Below are 17172 nucleotides of genomic sequence, written 5' to 3' on the forward strand. Positions count from 1 at the left end.
GCCCTCACTTTTACCTCTATAAACCTGGCAAGAATGTAAAATTCCCGCTTGCAGTAAGTGGCAAGTAATGCAGATGCATTTAAGCAGAGGCCAGATGTGTACATGAGAGAATAGAAGCAAATGTTGTGATGGTGGATGACAGCTGCCTTGAGCAAAAATACACTTACAGATCTGATGGGCTGAATGACCTGTTTGTTCTATGTAACTGTTCAATTTTTAAAATGAGTAAAACTCAATATGGTACTGCAGTATTTTTAACAACTTAGAGTCATAGAGATGTACAGCACGGAAACGGACTCTTCAGCCCAACGTGTCCGTGTTGACCAGCTACCCTAACCTAATCTAGTCCCATTTGCCAGCACTTGGCCCATATCCCTCTAAACCCTTCCTATTCATATATTCATCCCAGATGCCTTTTTAATGTTGTAATTGTACCAGCCTTCATCACTTCCTCTGGCAGCTCATTCCGTACAGGCACCACACTTTGCATGAAAAAATTGCCTCTTATGTCCCTTTTAAACTTCTCCCTTCTTCCCCTTAAACCTATGCCCTCTCATTCTGGACGACTCCACCCCAGGGAAAAAAACCTTGTCTATTTACGCAATCCATGCCCCTCATGATTTTATAAATCTGTTCGGTGTCCTGTCTGCCTCCAGTGTTCCAGGGAAAACAGCCCCAGCCTATACAGCCTCTGCCTGTAACTCAAACCCTCCAATCCTGGCAATATCCTTGTAAATTTTGTCTGGATCCTTTCAAGTTTCACAACATCCTTCCACTAGGAGAGATGAAGGAGGAGCTCGGTAGAATTGACCGGGCGAGGGAAGGGCTTGTGCCTGAAACATCAACTCACCACCTTGGATGCTGCCTGATCTGCTTAGCTTTTCCAGTGCCATACTTTTCGACAGGGAAAGGAGCCTAGCTGGAAAAACAGTGGAACAGCAATGGCAGGAGTTTCTGGGAGTGATTCAGGAGACTGTGGAGATTCATCCCAAGGGGGAAAAAGGAGCATAGTACAGGGATGATGAGGCAACCGTGGATGACTAGGGAAATCAGAGATAGTATAATAGCAGAAGAAAGCATTATAATGTGGTGAAGGAAAGTGGGAAACCAGAGGATTGGGAAGCTTACAAAGAGAGGGCAACAAAACAAAAGATGGAAGATTAAATATGAACTGGCCAGTAATATAAAGGGGAAAAAAAGTTTCTTTAGATGTATAAAGGGCAAAAGAAGCAAAAGTGGATATTGGGCTGCTGAAAAATGATACTAGAGATAGTAGTGGGGAACAAGAAAATGGCTGAGGAACTGAATTACTTTGTCAGTTTTCATGGGGCAAGACACTAGTAATATCACACAAATTCGAGGGGGGTGCAGAACCGAGTTTGGTGGCCATCACCCAAGGAGAAGGTGCTAGAAACACTGAATGGTCTGATGGTCTGTAAGTCACCTGGCGCAGATGGACTACACCCCAGAGTTCGAAGGGAGATAGCTAAAAAGATAATGGAGGCATAAGTGGTGATCTTTCAGGAATTGCTAGAATCAGGGATGGTCCCAGAGGACTGAAAAATCACTTACATGACACCCCTGTTTAAAAAGGGAGTAAGGCAAAAGAATGATTAGCCTAACCTTGATTGTGATAAGATCCTGGAATCCATTGTGAAGGATACGATTTCTGAACACTAAAATAGGGCAAAGTCAGCATGGTTTCATTGAGGGGCGGTCATGCTTGACAAATTTGTTGGAATTCTTTTAAGGAAGTAACGAGCCGGTTGGACCAAGGCGAGCCAATGGATGTTATCTACCTGGACTCCAAGAAGGCCTTTGACAAGGTGCCGCACAGGAGGTTACTGAGTAAGATAAGGGTCCATGGTGTCAGAGGCAAGGTGCTAGCATGGATTGAAGCTTGGCTGTCTGGCAGAAAGCAGAGAGTGGGGATAAAAGGGCCTTTCTCAAGATGGCACCCGGTGACAAGTGGTATTCCGCAAGGGTCAGTGTTGGGACCGCAACTTTTCACTTTATACATTATTGATCTAGATGAAGGAACCATGGGCATTCTGGCGAAGTTTGCAGATAACACAAAGATAGGTAGAGGAACAGGTAGCATTGAGGAGTTGGGGAGGCTGCAGAGGATTTGGACAGGTTAGGAGAGTGTGAGAAAGTGAGGTCAAGAATAGAGGCATAGACTATTGTCTAAATAGGGAGAAAATTCTGAAGTGTAAAGAGACTTGGGAGTTCTAGTCCAGGATCCTGGACAAGGTAAACCTACAGGTTAATTCAGTAGTTAGGAAGGCAACTGCAATGTTGGCATTTATTTTTGAGGGATAGAAAGAAGGGATGTATTTCAGAGGCTCTATAAGGCTCTGGTCATACTTAATATAGTACAAAGAAAGGTGGTTATGCTAGTTTGTCAGTTATTTCACCTATAGGACATCACTGAGGGAGTTACTTGGAGCTGTTCTAGACCCAAAAATGTTCAGCTGTTTCATCAATGATTGCTTGATAAGTTTAAGTATGGAAGTTCTCTGTTTGCACAAAGTTCAGTATCATTCGTAACTCAAAATGCTGACCATATTCAACAAGGAGTGAGCAACATTCAGGTTTGGTGTGATGAGTAATAGTAATGTCTGTGAAACACAAGTGCCAGATAATGACCATCTCCAAGTAGAGGCAATCTAACCATCACTTTTAGCATGCAATGGCATTACCATTGCTGAAGCCTTATCCCCATCATCCTGGGAGTTGTCATTGATCAGAAACTGAACTGGACTGGCTATATAAATATGGTGGCTGCAAGAGCATGTGGGAACCTAAGGTTCTGTACCAAGTAGTTCATTTCCTGACTGCCTACATATCAGCTGCAAACAGATGCGAGGACTGGCTGGATTAGTGCAGCGGCAACAGCACTCCAGCTTGACATCATCCTGGATAAAGCAGCCTCCTTGGCACCCCATTCACAACATTCATTTCCTTTCCTGTTTTGAAACAGTACAACAGTGTGATTGATGAAATGCATTGCAGCAAATCATCCAGGCACCTTTGACAGCACCCTCAAAAACCCACAAATATGCTATCTCGAACAATAAAGGTAACTGGTACAGGGAACACAACCACTTGCAAGTTCCCCTCAAAGCTGCACTTCACCTTGTTCCTTCACTATTGTTGGATCAAGATTCTATAACTCCCTCCTACACCACGAAGTCTCCAGTGATTCACTGCCTTGAGAGGGCTGGGCATTTTTTCTGCGTCAGCAGCAGCCATATCCCATGAATTTGTTTTAAGAACTGGAAATTAAATAAAGACCTGCTTTGATTGGAAGCTAAGGTGGTGCTAAGACTAGAGAAATAAAGAACCGTTTCTGTGAGAGTGGTATCGCAGTTTGTGGTGGAAATGCAAATTTTCCAAGCTGTGTGGTGCAAGTATGAAATTCAATCATTACAAGCTGTACTGCTTGCAGAGCACATGAAGTATTTGGAACTATTGCTCACCTATAGAGTCATAGAGATGTATGGCACGGAAGCAAACCCTTCAGTCCAATTCCTCCATGCTGACCAGATATCTTAAGTTAGTCCAATTTGCCAGCACTTGGCCCACATCCCGTTAAACCCTTCTTATTCATATACCCATCCAGATGCCTTTTAAATGTTGTAATTGTACCAGCCTCCATCACTTCCTCTGACAGCTCATTCAATACACACACCTCTGTAGAAACAATTGCTCTTTTCAAAATCATTTCCCTCTCACCTTAAATCTATGCCTTCTAGTTCTGGACTTCCCTACCCCAGGGAAATTACCTTGTCTATTTACCTTATCCATGCCCCTTGTGATTTTATAAACCTCTATAAGCTCACCCCTTAGCCTCTGATGCTCCAGGGGAAATAGCCCTCGTCTTTCTCTAGCTGAATCTTCCAACCCTGGCAACATTTTTGTAAATATTTTCTGAACCCTTTCAAGTATCACAACATCCTTCCTATAGCAAGGAAACCAGAATTGCAGACAATATTGCAAAAGTGGCTTAACCAATGTCCTGTACAGCAGCAACATGACCTGAACTGAAATACTCAGTGCTCTGACTAATAAAGGAAAGCATACTAAATGCTGCCTTCACTATCCTATTTACCTGAGAATTCAAGGAACTATGAACCCGCACTCCAAAGGTCTCTGTTCAGCCAGACTCCCCAGGACCTTACCATTAACTGTATAAATCCTGCCCTGCTTTGCCTTTCCAGAATGCTGCACTTCACATTTATCTAAATTAAACTCCATCTGCCACACCTCAGCCCATTAGCCCATCTGATCAAGATCCCATTGTACTCTGTATCTTTGGTGTTTTTGTACAATATTTAGATTTGGAGCACAGGTGCTCATAATGTGTTGAAATATAAACTATTAGTTGGAATCTCCTCATGAGGTTCTTCCCCCTAGTTATTTGACTTATGAACAGATCTCTCATATTAGAGTTTTCTTTCTCTGCACCCTCTGTCACTGTAACGCTACGTTCTGCATTCTGTTCTATTACTATGTTTTTGTTAAGTATGATTTGTCTGGATAACGCGTAGAACAATGTTCTTCACTGTATCTCAGTACATGTAATATTAAATTAAATATTTGCCCTTTTCTGGCATTCTTTGAATTAGCTGTTGCTATTCTTGTAAAGTTGAATGTTCGAATGCATGGAAGTAATTTCTAAAGATTATCTGTATAGCGGTGTTCTTTGCTTTCAATAATCTGGAACACATGAGACCATTGATTATTCCATTTCCACAACGGTAATCTTCCTTTTTGCATTCTACATCTGTTCAATTCTGTGTTTTTTATTGGATCTTATTAACCTCCAGAATTGGGTGGAAGAGCCATGGACTAGTAATGGCAGAGAACAGAAGTGGGGAAAGAAGTAAACTAGAGCAAACCTGTTTCCGGCTGTATACAGCAGGAATTCAAAAGCCACTGCTCGAGTAGGTTTGATGGTGCTTTATAAATCTTGATTCGATACTGATCTGTACTACTTGTAGTGGCTTTGTCTTGCAAAGTGTTTACTTTGTTGCAGGAACATCCTCAGAATTGCTAGCGTTCTGGACCCACCCAGTACTGTACATTCTTTTGGCTGAAGCAGAGAACTAGTAAATACTGCAGCTAGCTGGAATGGAAGGGAAATGAATAATTACAAATGCTGACTTTTTAATTAAAGCAAAAGCTCGAGTCCTTCTGATTTCACAGCGGGTGAATCTTGAAGTTTATGAACTGTATTCAGTTTGCCAGGCTTTGACAATTAAACTAACCTAATTATGTTAAGGATCAAATTAAATTTGGCTCTGTTCCCTACCTTGTGATGTGGTCACAGTGATAAACACTTTACAGGCACTGAAGTTTGCAGTAATATTCTCATGTCAAATGCAGATTTAGGTGCAAGATGTTTAGTTAGCAAGTATTATAAATATGAAGTCCACTTAGCAAACATGCAAAGTGAGTTTGTATTCGGTAGCTACCAGATCCCTTAGACTGAGATACAGGAGTAGAATGAAGCAATTTGGCCCATTGAGACTGTTCCGCTCTTGATAGTGGCTGATATGTTTCTCAACCCCATTCTCCTACCTTCTCCCCATAACCCTTGATAGCTGCTTGATTTGTAAAGCAATCTATCTCTTTCTTAAAGACTCAATGACTTGATTTCCACAGCCTTCTGTGGCAATGCGTTCCACAAGTTACCCACCCTCTGGTTGAAGACATTCCTCCTCATCTCAGTCCTGAAGAGTTGTCCCTTCATTCTGAGGCTGTGCTCTCAGGTTCTAATCTCTCCTAGTAGAAGCATCTCCATAGCCACAGTATCCAGGCCTGTCAGTATTCTGTAAGTTTCAATCCGATACACCCGCCTCCCCCAAACATCACATCCTTCTAAATGCCCATCATTTACAGGCCCAAGTCCTCAGCTGCTCCACATATGCCAAGCCCTTCGTCCAGGGGTCATGTTTGCAAATGTCCTTTGGACCCCCTCCAACTACAGCGCATCCTTTCTTTAGATATGGAGTCCAAAACTGCTCCATATTCTAAATTTGGTCTGACCAGAGCCTTACACAGCCTCGCCAGTGCATCTCTGCCCTTGTATTGCAGCCCTCTTGAAATGTATGCAACATTGCATTTGCCTTCCCAAATGCCAAATGAACCTATAAGTTATCCTCGAGAATCCTGAACTAGGACTGCCTTTGTGCTTCAGATTTCTGAAGTTTTTCCAATTTATAGAATAGTCTGTGTCTCTATTCTTCCTATCAAAGAGTATAGTCTTACTTTTCCCACATCTGCCACTTTACCCAGTCACCAGCCCTTCTAAGTCCTTCTCCAGCCTCATCACTTTCCCAGTGCTGCCTGTCTGTTGTAATGATACTGCCCCTTTAACAAGGTTCTTTAGTCCTTGGTTTTGTTCAAGAGGGATCATAAAGGCAGAGGTTCTGAAATGTCTGGAAATATCTACTTGAAGGCTTTCTTTTTAAAGTATTTCTTTTAAAGCACTTGTACAATGAAAGGGGAGTGACCAGTTCTCCCAGTTCAGGGTTACTTCTAGTTTGGCTTTGTTTGGTTTTAGCAAGCAGTCTGTTTAAAGTTGCTCATCAAACAGCGGTTTTTAGCCGGGGACTTAAAGAATCAGCGCCATGCTAGTCCCCTCTGTCTGACATCTCTCTCCTGTAAGAACCTGTGTTTGATTTACCTTAGCCAAGGGGTGTTTGTGGGGATGTAGTAAGTATTTGGAGCAGCAGCATTAAATTGCAATAGAGTCGATTGGGTTATCAAATAGGTTGTTATTCTAAACTTGGTTCTCCTTTTGATCGTGTTTCATTCAGTAGTCTGTAAATAAATTGTGTTGTTTAAAACTATGGGGTTGGGCCAACTGCATCACTCCTAGAATACCCACAATACACCAGCTTAAAACAATTAGAAAAGTTAGCGTCTGGACTACCTCCTTGAAATGTTCTGGGGGGCATCTGGGTTGGTCCATAACACTGTCCACTTATCATTGTCATCTGCAGACATTGCAACATTGCTCTTAATTCCTTCATCCAGACTGTTAACTTAAATAGTTGTCCTGACAGTAACCCGTGTTGCACTCCACTAGTCACTGGCTGCCAGAGTGGCAAAAGATTCCTTTTTATCCCCAAACTCTGCCTTCTGCCAGTCAGCCAGTCCTCTATCCATGCCATACCTTGCCCCTAGATCTTTCTTAGATAAGATGCCTTCCAAGCATTTTAGTTCAATAGCATACTTTAAGTAATAATTTGAAAATGTGCAACAAAATCAGCTTTATTGTGCGAATGTAGTTGGTCATAGTGATACAGCATGGAAATAGACCTTTGGTCCAACTAGTCCATGTTCCCAAACTAAACTAGTCCTGCTTCTCTGCATTTGGCCCATATCCCTCCAAGCTTTTCCTATCCATGTACTTAGCCAAATTTGTGTTAAACATTTAACTTGTGCATGCATTCACCATTTGTTTCATAAGTATTGGTGATCTTAAAGCTTTGGTCAATACAACTTTTCATCAACATCTCTTGTTGTACTGTTGCTACCTGGCCACTTTGCATACAGGGGCAGGTACCCATCTCATGAGTTGGAACAGGATGCATCTCCATGGGAGTCGAAGTCGACTGATCTGATGTCAATTTCCTCCATTATTATGCTGACATCTGAACTGTAATCTTTACAAAATGGTACTTGGTACCATAGACTGTAATGCAACCAGATTTTTGTACATTGTATGTAGTTAATGGAAATGTTTGTTAGTGCGATAAAATGCTTGATAAGGGTCAGTAGCGCTAAATTTGTGGGCTTTCAGTTTTTAACTTGGAAGCATACTGTTTTAAAGAATGTTGCTGTCCAATTACTGTCAGATTTGCTTTGGGATTCTTTTTCCCTGCTAGATGCTTGGCAAAGTAACACCCCACTAACAGACCATCACATTATCAGCTAGAATTGCAGTTGAGTTTGCTGTTAATGCTAGTATGGATTATTACATTAAACTCTGAAGTTTAATGTGATGGGCAAAATGAACAGTCATAGTAATGGACATACATACAATCTCCTATACTTTAATTTAGTTTTCAACATGTTAATCCAGTGACCTGACATTGGACTGAATTTTTATTGATGGTTGCAAGTTTTACACCACCTTTTTTTTTCTCTCCAATTTGATATTTGACTAAGTTTTGAGCTGATTCAATTTTTCACACTGGCATAGTTGTAAGACTTACAGGTGTCATGTTAGTATTGTATTTCATGTTCGTGCACATTTTCCATAACAATGATGTAACATTGTACACTCAATGATTAACAAGAAACTGCACATCAGTGGTGACACTGCATGCCAATATATTGCTTCACTTCATGTCCTCCACAAAATTGGGGCAGCGCGGTGGCTTATTGGTTAGCACTGCTGCCTCAGCACCAGTGACCTGGATTCAATTCCCACCTCAGGCGACTGTCTGTGTGGAGTTTGTGTCTGCATGGGATCCCTCTGGGTGCTCCGGTTTCCTCCCACAATCCAAGGATGTAAGGGTTAGGTGACTTGGCCATGCTAAATTGCCCACAGTGTTTAGCGATAAATAGGCTAGGTGCGTGAGTCAGGGGTAAATGTAGAATAATAGGGTAGGGGAACGGGTCTAGGTGGGATACTGTTCGGAGGGTTGGTGTGGACTTGTTGGGCCAAAGGGCCTGTTTCCATACTGTAGGGATTCTATGATAAAATTGCAGCTAATACCTATGTATAATGCATTGCAGACAAAGGGTTAAATGCCAGGCAATAAGATGAAGAATTTTTTCACAAGTAATGAAGCAGGGTGTGGCATCTAGCTCATATTATTGCATAAACTTGTCTTTGTAATCCAGAATGTGATTTTCCATTCACAGCACACTTTATGTACCCAAACCACCTAACAGTTTCAAGTATCAGTGAACTTTTTATGAAACTTTTTCCTTGTCATCCAGCTTGTTCAGTTTTTTTTCTCTTCCTGTATACGTGTAGTTCAGAGGTTATCAAAGGAAGATAAGGCCATATTCCAAAGCAGTTCGCAACAAAGCAGTGTTGTTGAAATTTAATAGTCATAATTCATGTGCAGAAAAGCCCTGGAACTGTTGTGATAATAAACCTGTCACCACTCAGTAGGGTAGTACGCTAGAAATGAAACCCGATTATCACCAGAGACATCATGTAAAAAGATTTTGTCAAATTCTACAAAGTCGCCAATTTGACTGACTGATTCATATTTTTCCTTCTTTCTCCCCCTCCCTCCCTCTGAGCCCGCTCCCCCCCCCCCCCACCCCCCACCTCACTGTGCCAGGTACTTCACACGGTTTAATTGTCATTTGCAATAAATAACTCATTTATCCTGTAATTGAGTCCCTGTCAGAAAATGGCTAGTTGACAATATTTCATCTGTGTGAACTTACATCCAGCAGAATAATTTTAAAAATTGTAAATCCTTCCCTATGGTATTCATTAAGATAATTGCAGATGCAATGGATGCATTTTTCGGTTGCTGTGAACTTAATTTTGATGAGTATTTGAATTCACTGAAGACTACTGGTACTTGTAAATTTACATCATTCTAAAATTGTTTTAAGTTGGTCTTTGCTCACTGTGGTTTGATGGCCTGACTTCAAGGCTTACTGAAAGTGTTGGATGCTGAAGAGTCACTCTTGTATTATGTAAAACCTGTGGCTCTTTATATTTATTTTTTAGTCCACACTTTTAAATCCTAAATTTAAAAACCAGTATTTCAAAGGATGTGTTTTGAACAGCTAATAACCTGAAACTTGGGGCAGCAAATATTTGTACAGCTGTTTCAACAATCAGTAATTGAAGTGGTTGAAGATGAATTGGAGCCAAGTTGTTCTGTACAGAGATGCAGCTGAGTAGCAATAATTGATTGGTCTGTGGATCACCATTTCTTGATGATAAAAACCTTTTGCCTGTCAGGTTACTGTACAGCCATGCCTGGGATCGGGGTACAGAGAAGTTACTCTGTTCTCTGTAGTCAAAACTTATCTCAAACCAGAATAATCAGGTAATCCTTCCTTCAATAGTTGACTTTTTAATTGATAAATCACAAGCATTTTACAAGTGACCCAGTCACTTACAAATCAGTGGAAGCATTTGGAAAAGGGAAATCAAGAAGAAACTTTAAGATCAGCAAGATCCAACTCATCAGAACTCTAGAATAAAGATTACTGAACTCTTTCCAGATTTTCTCCCATCCAAGTAACCTCTCTGTCTGTACCTCGTGTGTAAGATGCAGTTATAAAGGGTTGATGAGAGTTTTAGTTCATCATGTTATGCCAATGGTTTATAACTGGTTGCCTGTAATAAACAGAAATTCTTAAATACAGAAACCTGGTCTGTGCTTTTTGCCAAGCTGGACATGAATAATCACATTGTGGACTTTTGTATAATTTAAGAAAAATCTTTAACTTCTACTCTCTGGGGAAAAATGGGTTTGATCTTGTGTGCTCCCCAGTGAGTAATGTCAGTTAATACCTGTCATTTTTACCACCAAACCCCCTCCGACCCCACAAACCACTCAACGTCAACATATATTGGCATTTGGTAGTGTGTACAAAACTGTACAGTTTGCCAAAACAAGTCAATTCAATTTTTATTGAACTTCAATGATGCATTAGCAAATTTGCATTTGAATCTTATGGTTGAATTCTACTCAATTTCTAGATCACTTGCTACTCTTAACAAAATTGCAAGAAGTCCAGTGCAGTTGGAATAACTTGTGCGATCAGGCACAACCCCCAACACTTGACTTCATATTGAGTGGAAGTCTTAGTATTCTGTCAACCTTTACCATTGTAAGTTCCATGTCACCAAATTGTAGCATATTTATGCTCTGACTTTTCTTTTATCCCAGATTCTTCATGTTGCACAAAATGGCGGACTGTACAAGAAGCCATTTAATCAGTCTTTTGAGGAAACACCTATGCTTGTTGCTGTGTTGACGTATATGGGTTATGGAATCCTTACACTTTTTGGATATCTCAGGGATTTTCTTCGGGAGTGGAAGATTGAAAAATGTCATCATGCTACTGAACGTGAAGAGCAAAAGGTGAGGGCAGTTATTTGCAAATGTTTCTCTTCCTTTGTGTTAAAATAATGGCAGTAGATGAGTTTAAAAATATCTCGTGTTGCTGAGTTACATACTCCAGACTAGGCCACTACCTTCAGTGAGTAAATCAGACTAATTGGATGAATTTAACAACTTTTTAATGTTACGATGGTCCCTCTTATACTTCAAGTATAACAGTATTTAGATGAAAAATTAAAATAAACAAGGAAATACTTTGTCATACAACGCATTTTTATGTGCCACACCTTTTATATAGTGGTGTTACTGTACCAATACAGATGCTTGGGTGATGGAATCTCTTATTTCCCAAGCTGGTCCTGGCCTAGGCAAAAGTGAGGACTGCAGATGCTGGAGATTAGAGTCAAGATTACAAGTGGTGTTGGAAAAGCACAACAGGTCAGGCAGCATCCAAGGAGCAGGAAAATCAATATTTTGGGCAGGAGCCCATCATCAGGAATGAGGATGAAGGGCTCCTGCCCAAAACGTCGATTTTCCTGCTCCTCGGATGCTGCCTGATCTGCGCTTTTTGCAGCGCCACTCTAATCTTGACTATGGTCCTGACTAGGGTTTGTTGCATTGTTTTATTGCTCCAGTGTCCTCAACGGTATGGTAAGCAATGTTGATGGCACTGCTGCCTTGAAAATAAGAGGAGACTATTCAACGTTTGCAAGTTTTTGGTCTCTCAAGCATGCTCCTCCATGCATTACAAACTAGCTTATAATCAACTCCCATCTTAAATTATCCTCCGCTATAACATTCTGGATAAGCACTTTCCAAGATTAACAAACAACTGCACGAAGGAGGTTTTCCTTATCACTCACCTAAATGGTGAGCCCCTTATCCTAAGACATTGTCTCCATGTTCTGAAGTCTCTAGAAAATAACAACCTAGTATTTTCTCTACTAAGCTACCCGTAGAATTTCAAATGTTTCATTGAGATCACCGCTCTCATTCTTCTAAATCCCAGAGAGGATAGATCCAATTTAATCAACCTTTCATCCTGAAAACCACTTGAATGAACAATCTCCGTACCATCTTCAAGGTAAGTACTTCCTCCTTCGATATGGCAAACATTATTGCTCAGAGCTCCAGGTGTGATTTCATGCAGTTGTACAAAATTGGTTACTGTTGTACTCCAAACATTTACATTAAAGACCAATATGCCATTTGCCTTTCTACTTGTGTGTTGCATTCCTACCTAGACTTGTAATGTATCACTTGATAAAATACTCTGTCTCTTTGGACAGGTCCTGATCTAGATTGAAAGTAGCTGAGGCCACAACAGTGATCCTTGCACTGTTCCACCTTACTTGGAAAAATGTACTGTTAATTTCTACTCTGTACATTGTCCATTTAGCCAATCCTTCAAAAGATGTAATGCACTGAATTGTCTCCCTGCCTCTGAAACAGAAATTCTAGATTTAATTCCACTTTAGGACTTGATGGTCAAAAAAGATGGTTCATAATAAGGCCAAACATGTGGATTATCCACTTGTAAATCTTTCTAATACACTAATGACAAATGGTAAGAACCAGCAAGATTTTTGATCAAGTTTAGAGTGGTGCTGGAAAAGCACAGCAGGTCTGGCAGCATCAGAGGAGCAGGAAAATCGGTCTTTCGGGCAAAAGCCCTTCAGGAATGACCAGGATTCTTGGTCAGCCATGTGATGACAAGAAACTAACCATAGTTCCAGGATGTTGCTGGGATTTGAGGGTTTGAATTACAAGGAAAGACTAGATAAGTTGGGTCTTTTTTCCCTGGAGCATAGGAGGTTGAAAGGTGACCGTAGAGGTTTATAAATTCTTGGGGCATAGATAAAGTGGATAGCAAGCCCTTTTTCCCCGAGGGGAGAGTTGGTATATCTTTTTAAAGGTGCGAGGAGAAAGATTTTAAAAAGACGGGCAAATTTCATGCATGTGGTTTGGAGGGATATGGGCCGGGTGCTGGCAGGTGGGTCTAGATTGGGTTGGGATATCTGGTTAGCATGGATGGGTCGGACCATGCTGTGCATCTCTATGACTCTATGTGGACTGAACTGCCTGAGGAAGTGGTAGATGCAGGTACAGTTACGATATTTAAAAGTCACTTGAACAGGTACATGAAAGGTTTAGAGGGATATGGGCCCAACACAGGCAAGTGCGACTAGTTTGCTTGGGAAACTTGGTTGGCATGGAAGAGTTGGACTGAACGGTCTGTTTGTGTGCTGTATGACTGATTCTATAAATATGTGACTTAATCTTATTGTACTTGAATGAGTGTGATATACTGCTGTGTCCTTGGAAGAATTGTTTAAGGGTCAACAATTGTTGACATGTTTGCAGGATCCTCTCAAGACTATTGCAGACAAATAAAGACAGTTTGGCTTTAATGAACAATAAATATGCTCTTGTCAGCAATGTACACTTCCTATGCATGAATAAAATAAACTAAAAATGTTGGATTGATTTTAAATTCATTTGTACAAGATTTACTGCTGTCTTTTAAACAAAGATGTTTGCAAATGCTCAGATTTGGGATTTCCTCCTAAATTGTATTAAATGCTAATTACAGGATATGACCTTCCAAACAACTACTTTGAAATGTTTGCGTATAAATTTCCCTAATCTGGCATTCTGATTTTTACTTTGAATTGCTTCAGTTGAATTTAGTTTGGTTAAACCAAAGCCTGGAGTTTCCTTCTCTTAGGTAATATATTTCTAGAGTTGAAATATATGACCTGCAATGACCAAACAGTCATAAGTTTTTTTTTTCTTTTTAAGGTGAAAGCAAGTTTATTTTCCTGGTATCAAAATTGGAGTTATGTTTTGAAAACTGCAACTTTAGAAAACATTATCTCCCATTAGAATCAATACTAAAACTGGAGTTGGGTTCTGTTGGGCCAGGGTAGGAGTAGAAGTATGGGCTGCACATCAACTAATTGGACTAAAGGTAAGCCATGCTAAATGCAAAATCGCAGACAGATCTGTAGCAGTGGCTGCAGTATGTTCTTCCCCCGCATGATGAGCATGTATGTGCCAAGAGGCACTTTTACTACTGAAACCAAAATGTTTTACTAGATCACTCTTAATATTTAAAGATGACATCCCCAGAGTGCGGGAGTCCAAAACTAGAGGCCGTGAGGTTGAGAGAGAGGAAAGATTTGTGATTGAAACGGCAACCTTTTCAAACAATGGGTGGAGCATGTGTGCAATGAGCTGCCAGAGGAGCTGGTGGAGGCTGATACAATTACAGCATTTAAAAGGCATCTGGATGGGTGCATGAATAGGAAGGATTTGAGTGATATGGACTAAATGCTGGTAAATGGGGCTGGATTAGTTGAGAATATCTGGTTGTCATGGATGAGTTGGACTGAAAGGTGTGTTTCCATGCTGTATCTCTGATACCACTGAACGTGGCAGTACAGATAGTTAAGGTAGTTTTAAGAAAAGGCCTTGAGTGTAAGGAGATAGGTAAGTTATCAAGGCCCCTTCCAATGAAGGCAAACATGCAATGGGTCTTTTTTTTTTAACTACCTTAACTACCTGTGCTGCCACCTTCAGTGGCAACATAGAGCATGGAAGCAGACATGGAATATTGTGTATAGTTCTGGTCACCACACTACCAGTATGATGTGGTTGGTTTGGAGATGATACAGAAGAGATTCTGGGTAATCCAAGATGGAGGACGGGAAAAATGTTTGGCTGGAAGAGCTGCTCCTTTGAGGTATTTTAGGTGTTGGAGGTGATTTCCTCGAATTTCAGGAGCAGCAATTACTGTTTTATATGCTGTTTCATTGTTTTGGAGCTTTGGCAAAAAAAAGTCAAGACAACAGCAGTTTTAAAAGGGAGAAGAGCAGACAAAGGAAGCACATGGTGAGGACTGTGCAGGAGAGAGAGAGAAAACCTGCGCAGTTTCCACCTTTGCTGTTTGATTTCGTGTATCACTGGACATCGGAATGCATCTGGGAAAATGAACCAAGTGAAATTCACTACTAATCTTGGAGGAACTGTTGGGCAAAGTTCACAGCACAGAATCAGATAAGTTAATTGTTGTTTTAAGTCTGTCCAAGAGAGAGGCTGCAGTAGTGAGTATAGTGGATTCTTTCTTGATTATATGTTTTTGGAGATCATTCTCTTGATTAAATTTAAAATATAAGCCATAGCTGTTAATTTAACCTGGGGCAGTGTTTGTAGAGGAATAAGACGGTGTTATTTTCTGGGTCTGTAGATTGTGAAAGAGCAAAAATGGCCTTTGCAGTGATATGTGCTTCTTGTCAGATGTGGGAGTTTAAAGAGTTTAAGGATTAATGCAGATTAACACTGCCATAAATGCTGTTGGATGCGAATCTTATCAGATCGAGTGGATCGGTTGGAGAGACAGATAGAAGCGATGAGGAATTTGCAACAGCAACAGTATGTGATGGATGGCTGTTATAGGAAGGGGGGATAGTCTCCGATATAGTCACATAGATGGGTTAACTCCAGGAAGGATAAGAGAGGTAGGCAGCTAGTGCAGGAGTCTTTTGTGGCTATACCCATTTCAAACAGGTATGCTGTTTTGGAAAATGTAGGGGGTGATGGATTCTCAGGGGAACATAGCACAAAAAGCCAAGTTTCAGGTATTGCGACTGGCTCTAATGCAACGAAGGATATGCCAGCTTCCAAGAGATCAGTTGTGTTAGAGGATTCTGTAGTCAGAGGTACAGACAGACGTTTCTGTAGCCAGCAGAAAAAAAGCAGAATGGCGTGTTGTTTCCTGATGCCAGGATCAAGGATGTCTCAGAGAGGGTGCAGAATGTTCTCACGGGGGAGAGGGGCCAGCAGGAGGTCATTGTCCACATTGGAACCAACGACATTGGAAAGGAAAAGGTTGAGACTCTAAAGGGAGATTACAGAGTTAAGCAGAAATTTAAAAAGGAGGTCCTCAAGGGTAGTAATATCTGGATTACTCCCAGTGCTACGAGCTAGTGAGGGCAGGAATAGGAGGATAGAGCAGATGAATGCATGGCTGAGGAGCTGGTGTATGGAGAAGGATTCACACTTTTGGACCATTAGAATCTCTTTTGGGGTAGAAGTGATCTGTACAAGAAGGATGGATTGCACGTAAATTGGAAGGGGACTAATATACTGGCAGGGAAATTTGCTAGAACTGCTTGGGAGGATTTAAGCTAGTAAGCTGGGGGGGTGGTGGGACCCAGGGAGATAGTGAGGAAAGAGATTGATCTGAGACGGGCACAGCTGAGAACAGAAGTGAGTCAAAACAGTCAGGGCAGGCAGGGACAAGGTTGGACTAATAAATTAAACTACATTTATTTCAATGCAAGGGGCCCAACAGGAAAGGCAGATGAACTCAGGGCATGGTTAGGAACATGGGACTGGGATATTATAGCAATTATGGAAACATGGTTCAGGGATGGGCAGGACTGGCAGCTTAATGTTCCAGGATACAAATGCTACAGGATGGATAGAAAGGAAGGCAAGAGAGGAGGGGGAAGTGGCATTTTTGATAAGGCATAGCATTACAGCTATGCTGAGGGAGGATATTCCCAGAAATACATCCAGGGAAGTTATTTGGGTGGAAATGAGAAATAAGAAAAGGATGATCACCTTATTGGGATTGTATTATAGACCCCCCCCTCCCCCAATAGTCAGAGGGAAACTGAGAACCAAACTTATAAGGAGATCTCAGCTATCTGTAAGAATAATAGGGTGGTTATGGTAGGGGATTTTAACTTTCCAAACATCGACTGGGACTGCCATAGTGTTAAAGGTTTAGATGGAGAGGAATTTCTTTTTTTTTAATAGATATTTTTATTAGAAATTTAACATTTTTACAAGTTTACAAAAATAAACAAAACTCTCAGATATAAACATTGATATAAAATTAGCTCAAATATACAATAGCCAAAATTTGACAAAAAAAGAAAAACAAAACAACAAAAAAAACCGAAAAGAAAAAAAAACAAACAAACAAAACTCAACTATCTACTAATCTAGCCTACAACTAACCAGGGTGTATATTTAAGTCTCTTACATGCTCGGGATGTGTTAGCATCAGATATAATAAAACCCGTATTCGTGCGGG

At 40.8% G+C, this 17172-nt stretch overlaps 1 protein-coding gene across 1 annotated transcript in view; it reads left to right on the plus strand.

Annotated features, from left to right (window-relative positions):
* The window catches only part of sptlc2a (serine palmitoyltransferase, long chain base subunit 2a), a 128919-nt gene that overhangs the window by 15672 nt on the left and 96075 nt on the right, over nt 1-17172 (plus strand). The window contains exon 2 of the mRNA XM_043697043.2: nt 10893-11087. Within this exon, the coding sequence (XP_043552978.2) occupies nt 10893-11087 (195 nt within the window). The remainder of the gene's footprint in view (nt 1-10892; nt 11088-17172) is intronic.

This window comes from Chiloscyllium plagiosum, unplaced genomic scaffold, assembly GCF_037043375.1.
Source record: "Chiloscyllium plagiosum isolate Xiang-an unplaced genomic scaffold, Cpla_swu_hap1 HiC_scaffold_8, whole genome shotgun sequence".
In the NCBI taxonomy this organism is placed as follows: Eukaryota; Metazoa; Chordata; class Chondrichthyes; order Orectolobiformes; family Hemiscylliidae; genus Chiloscyllium; species Chiloscyllium plagiosum.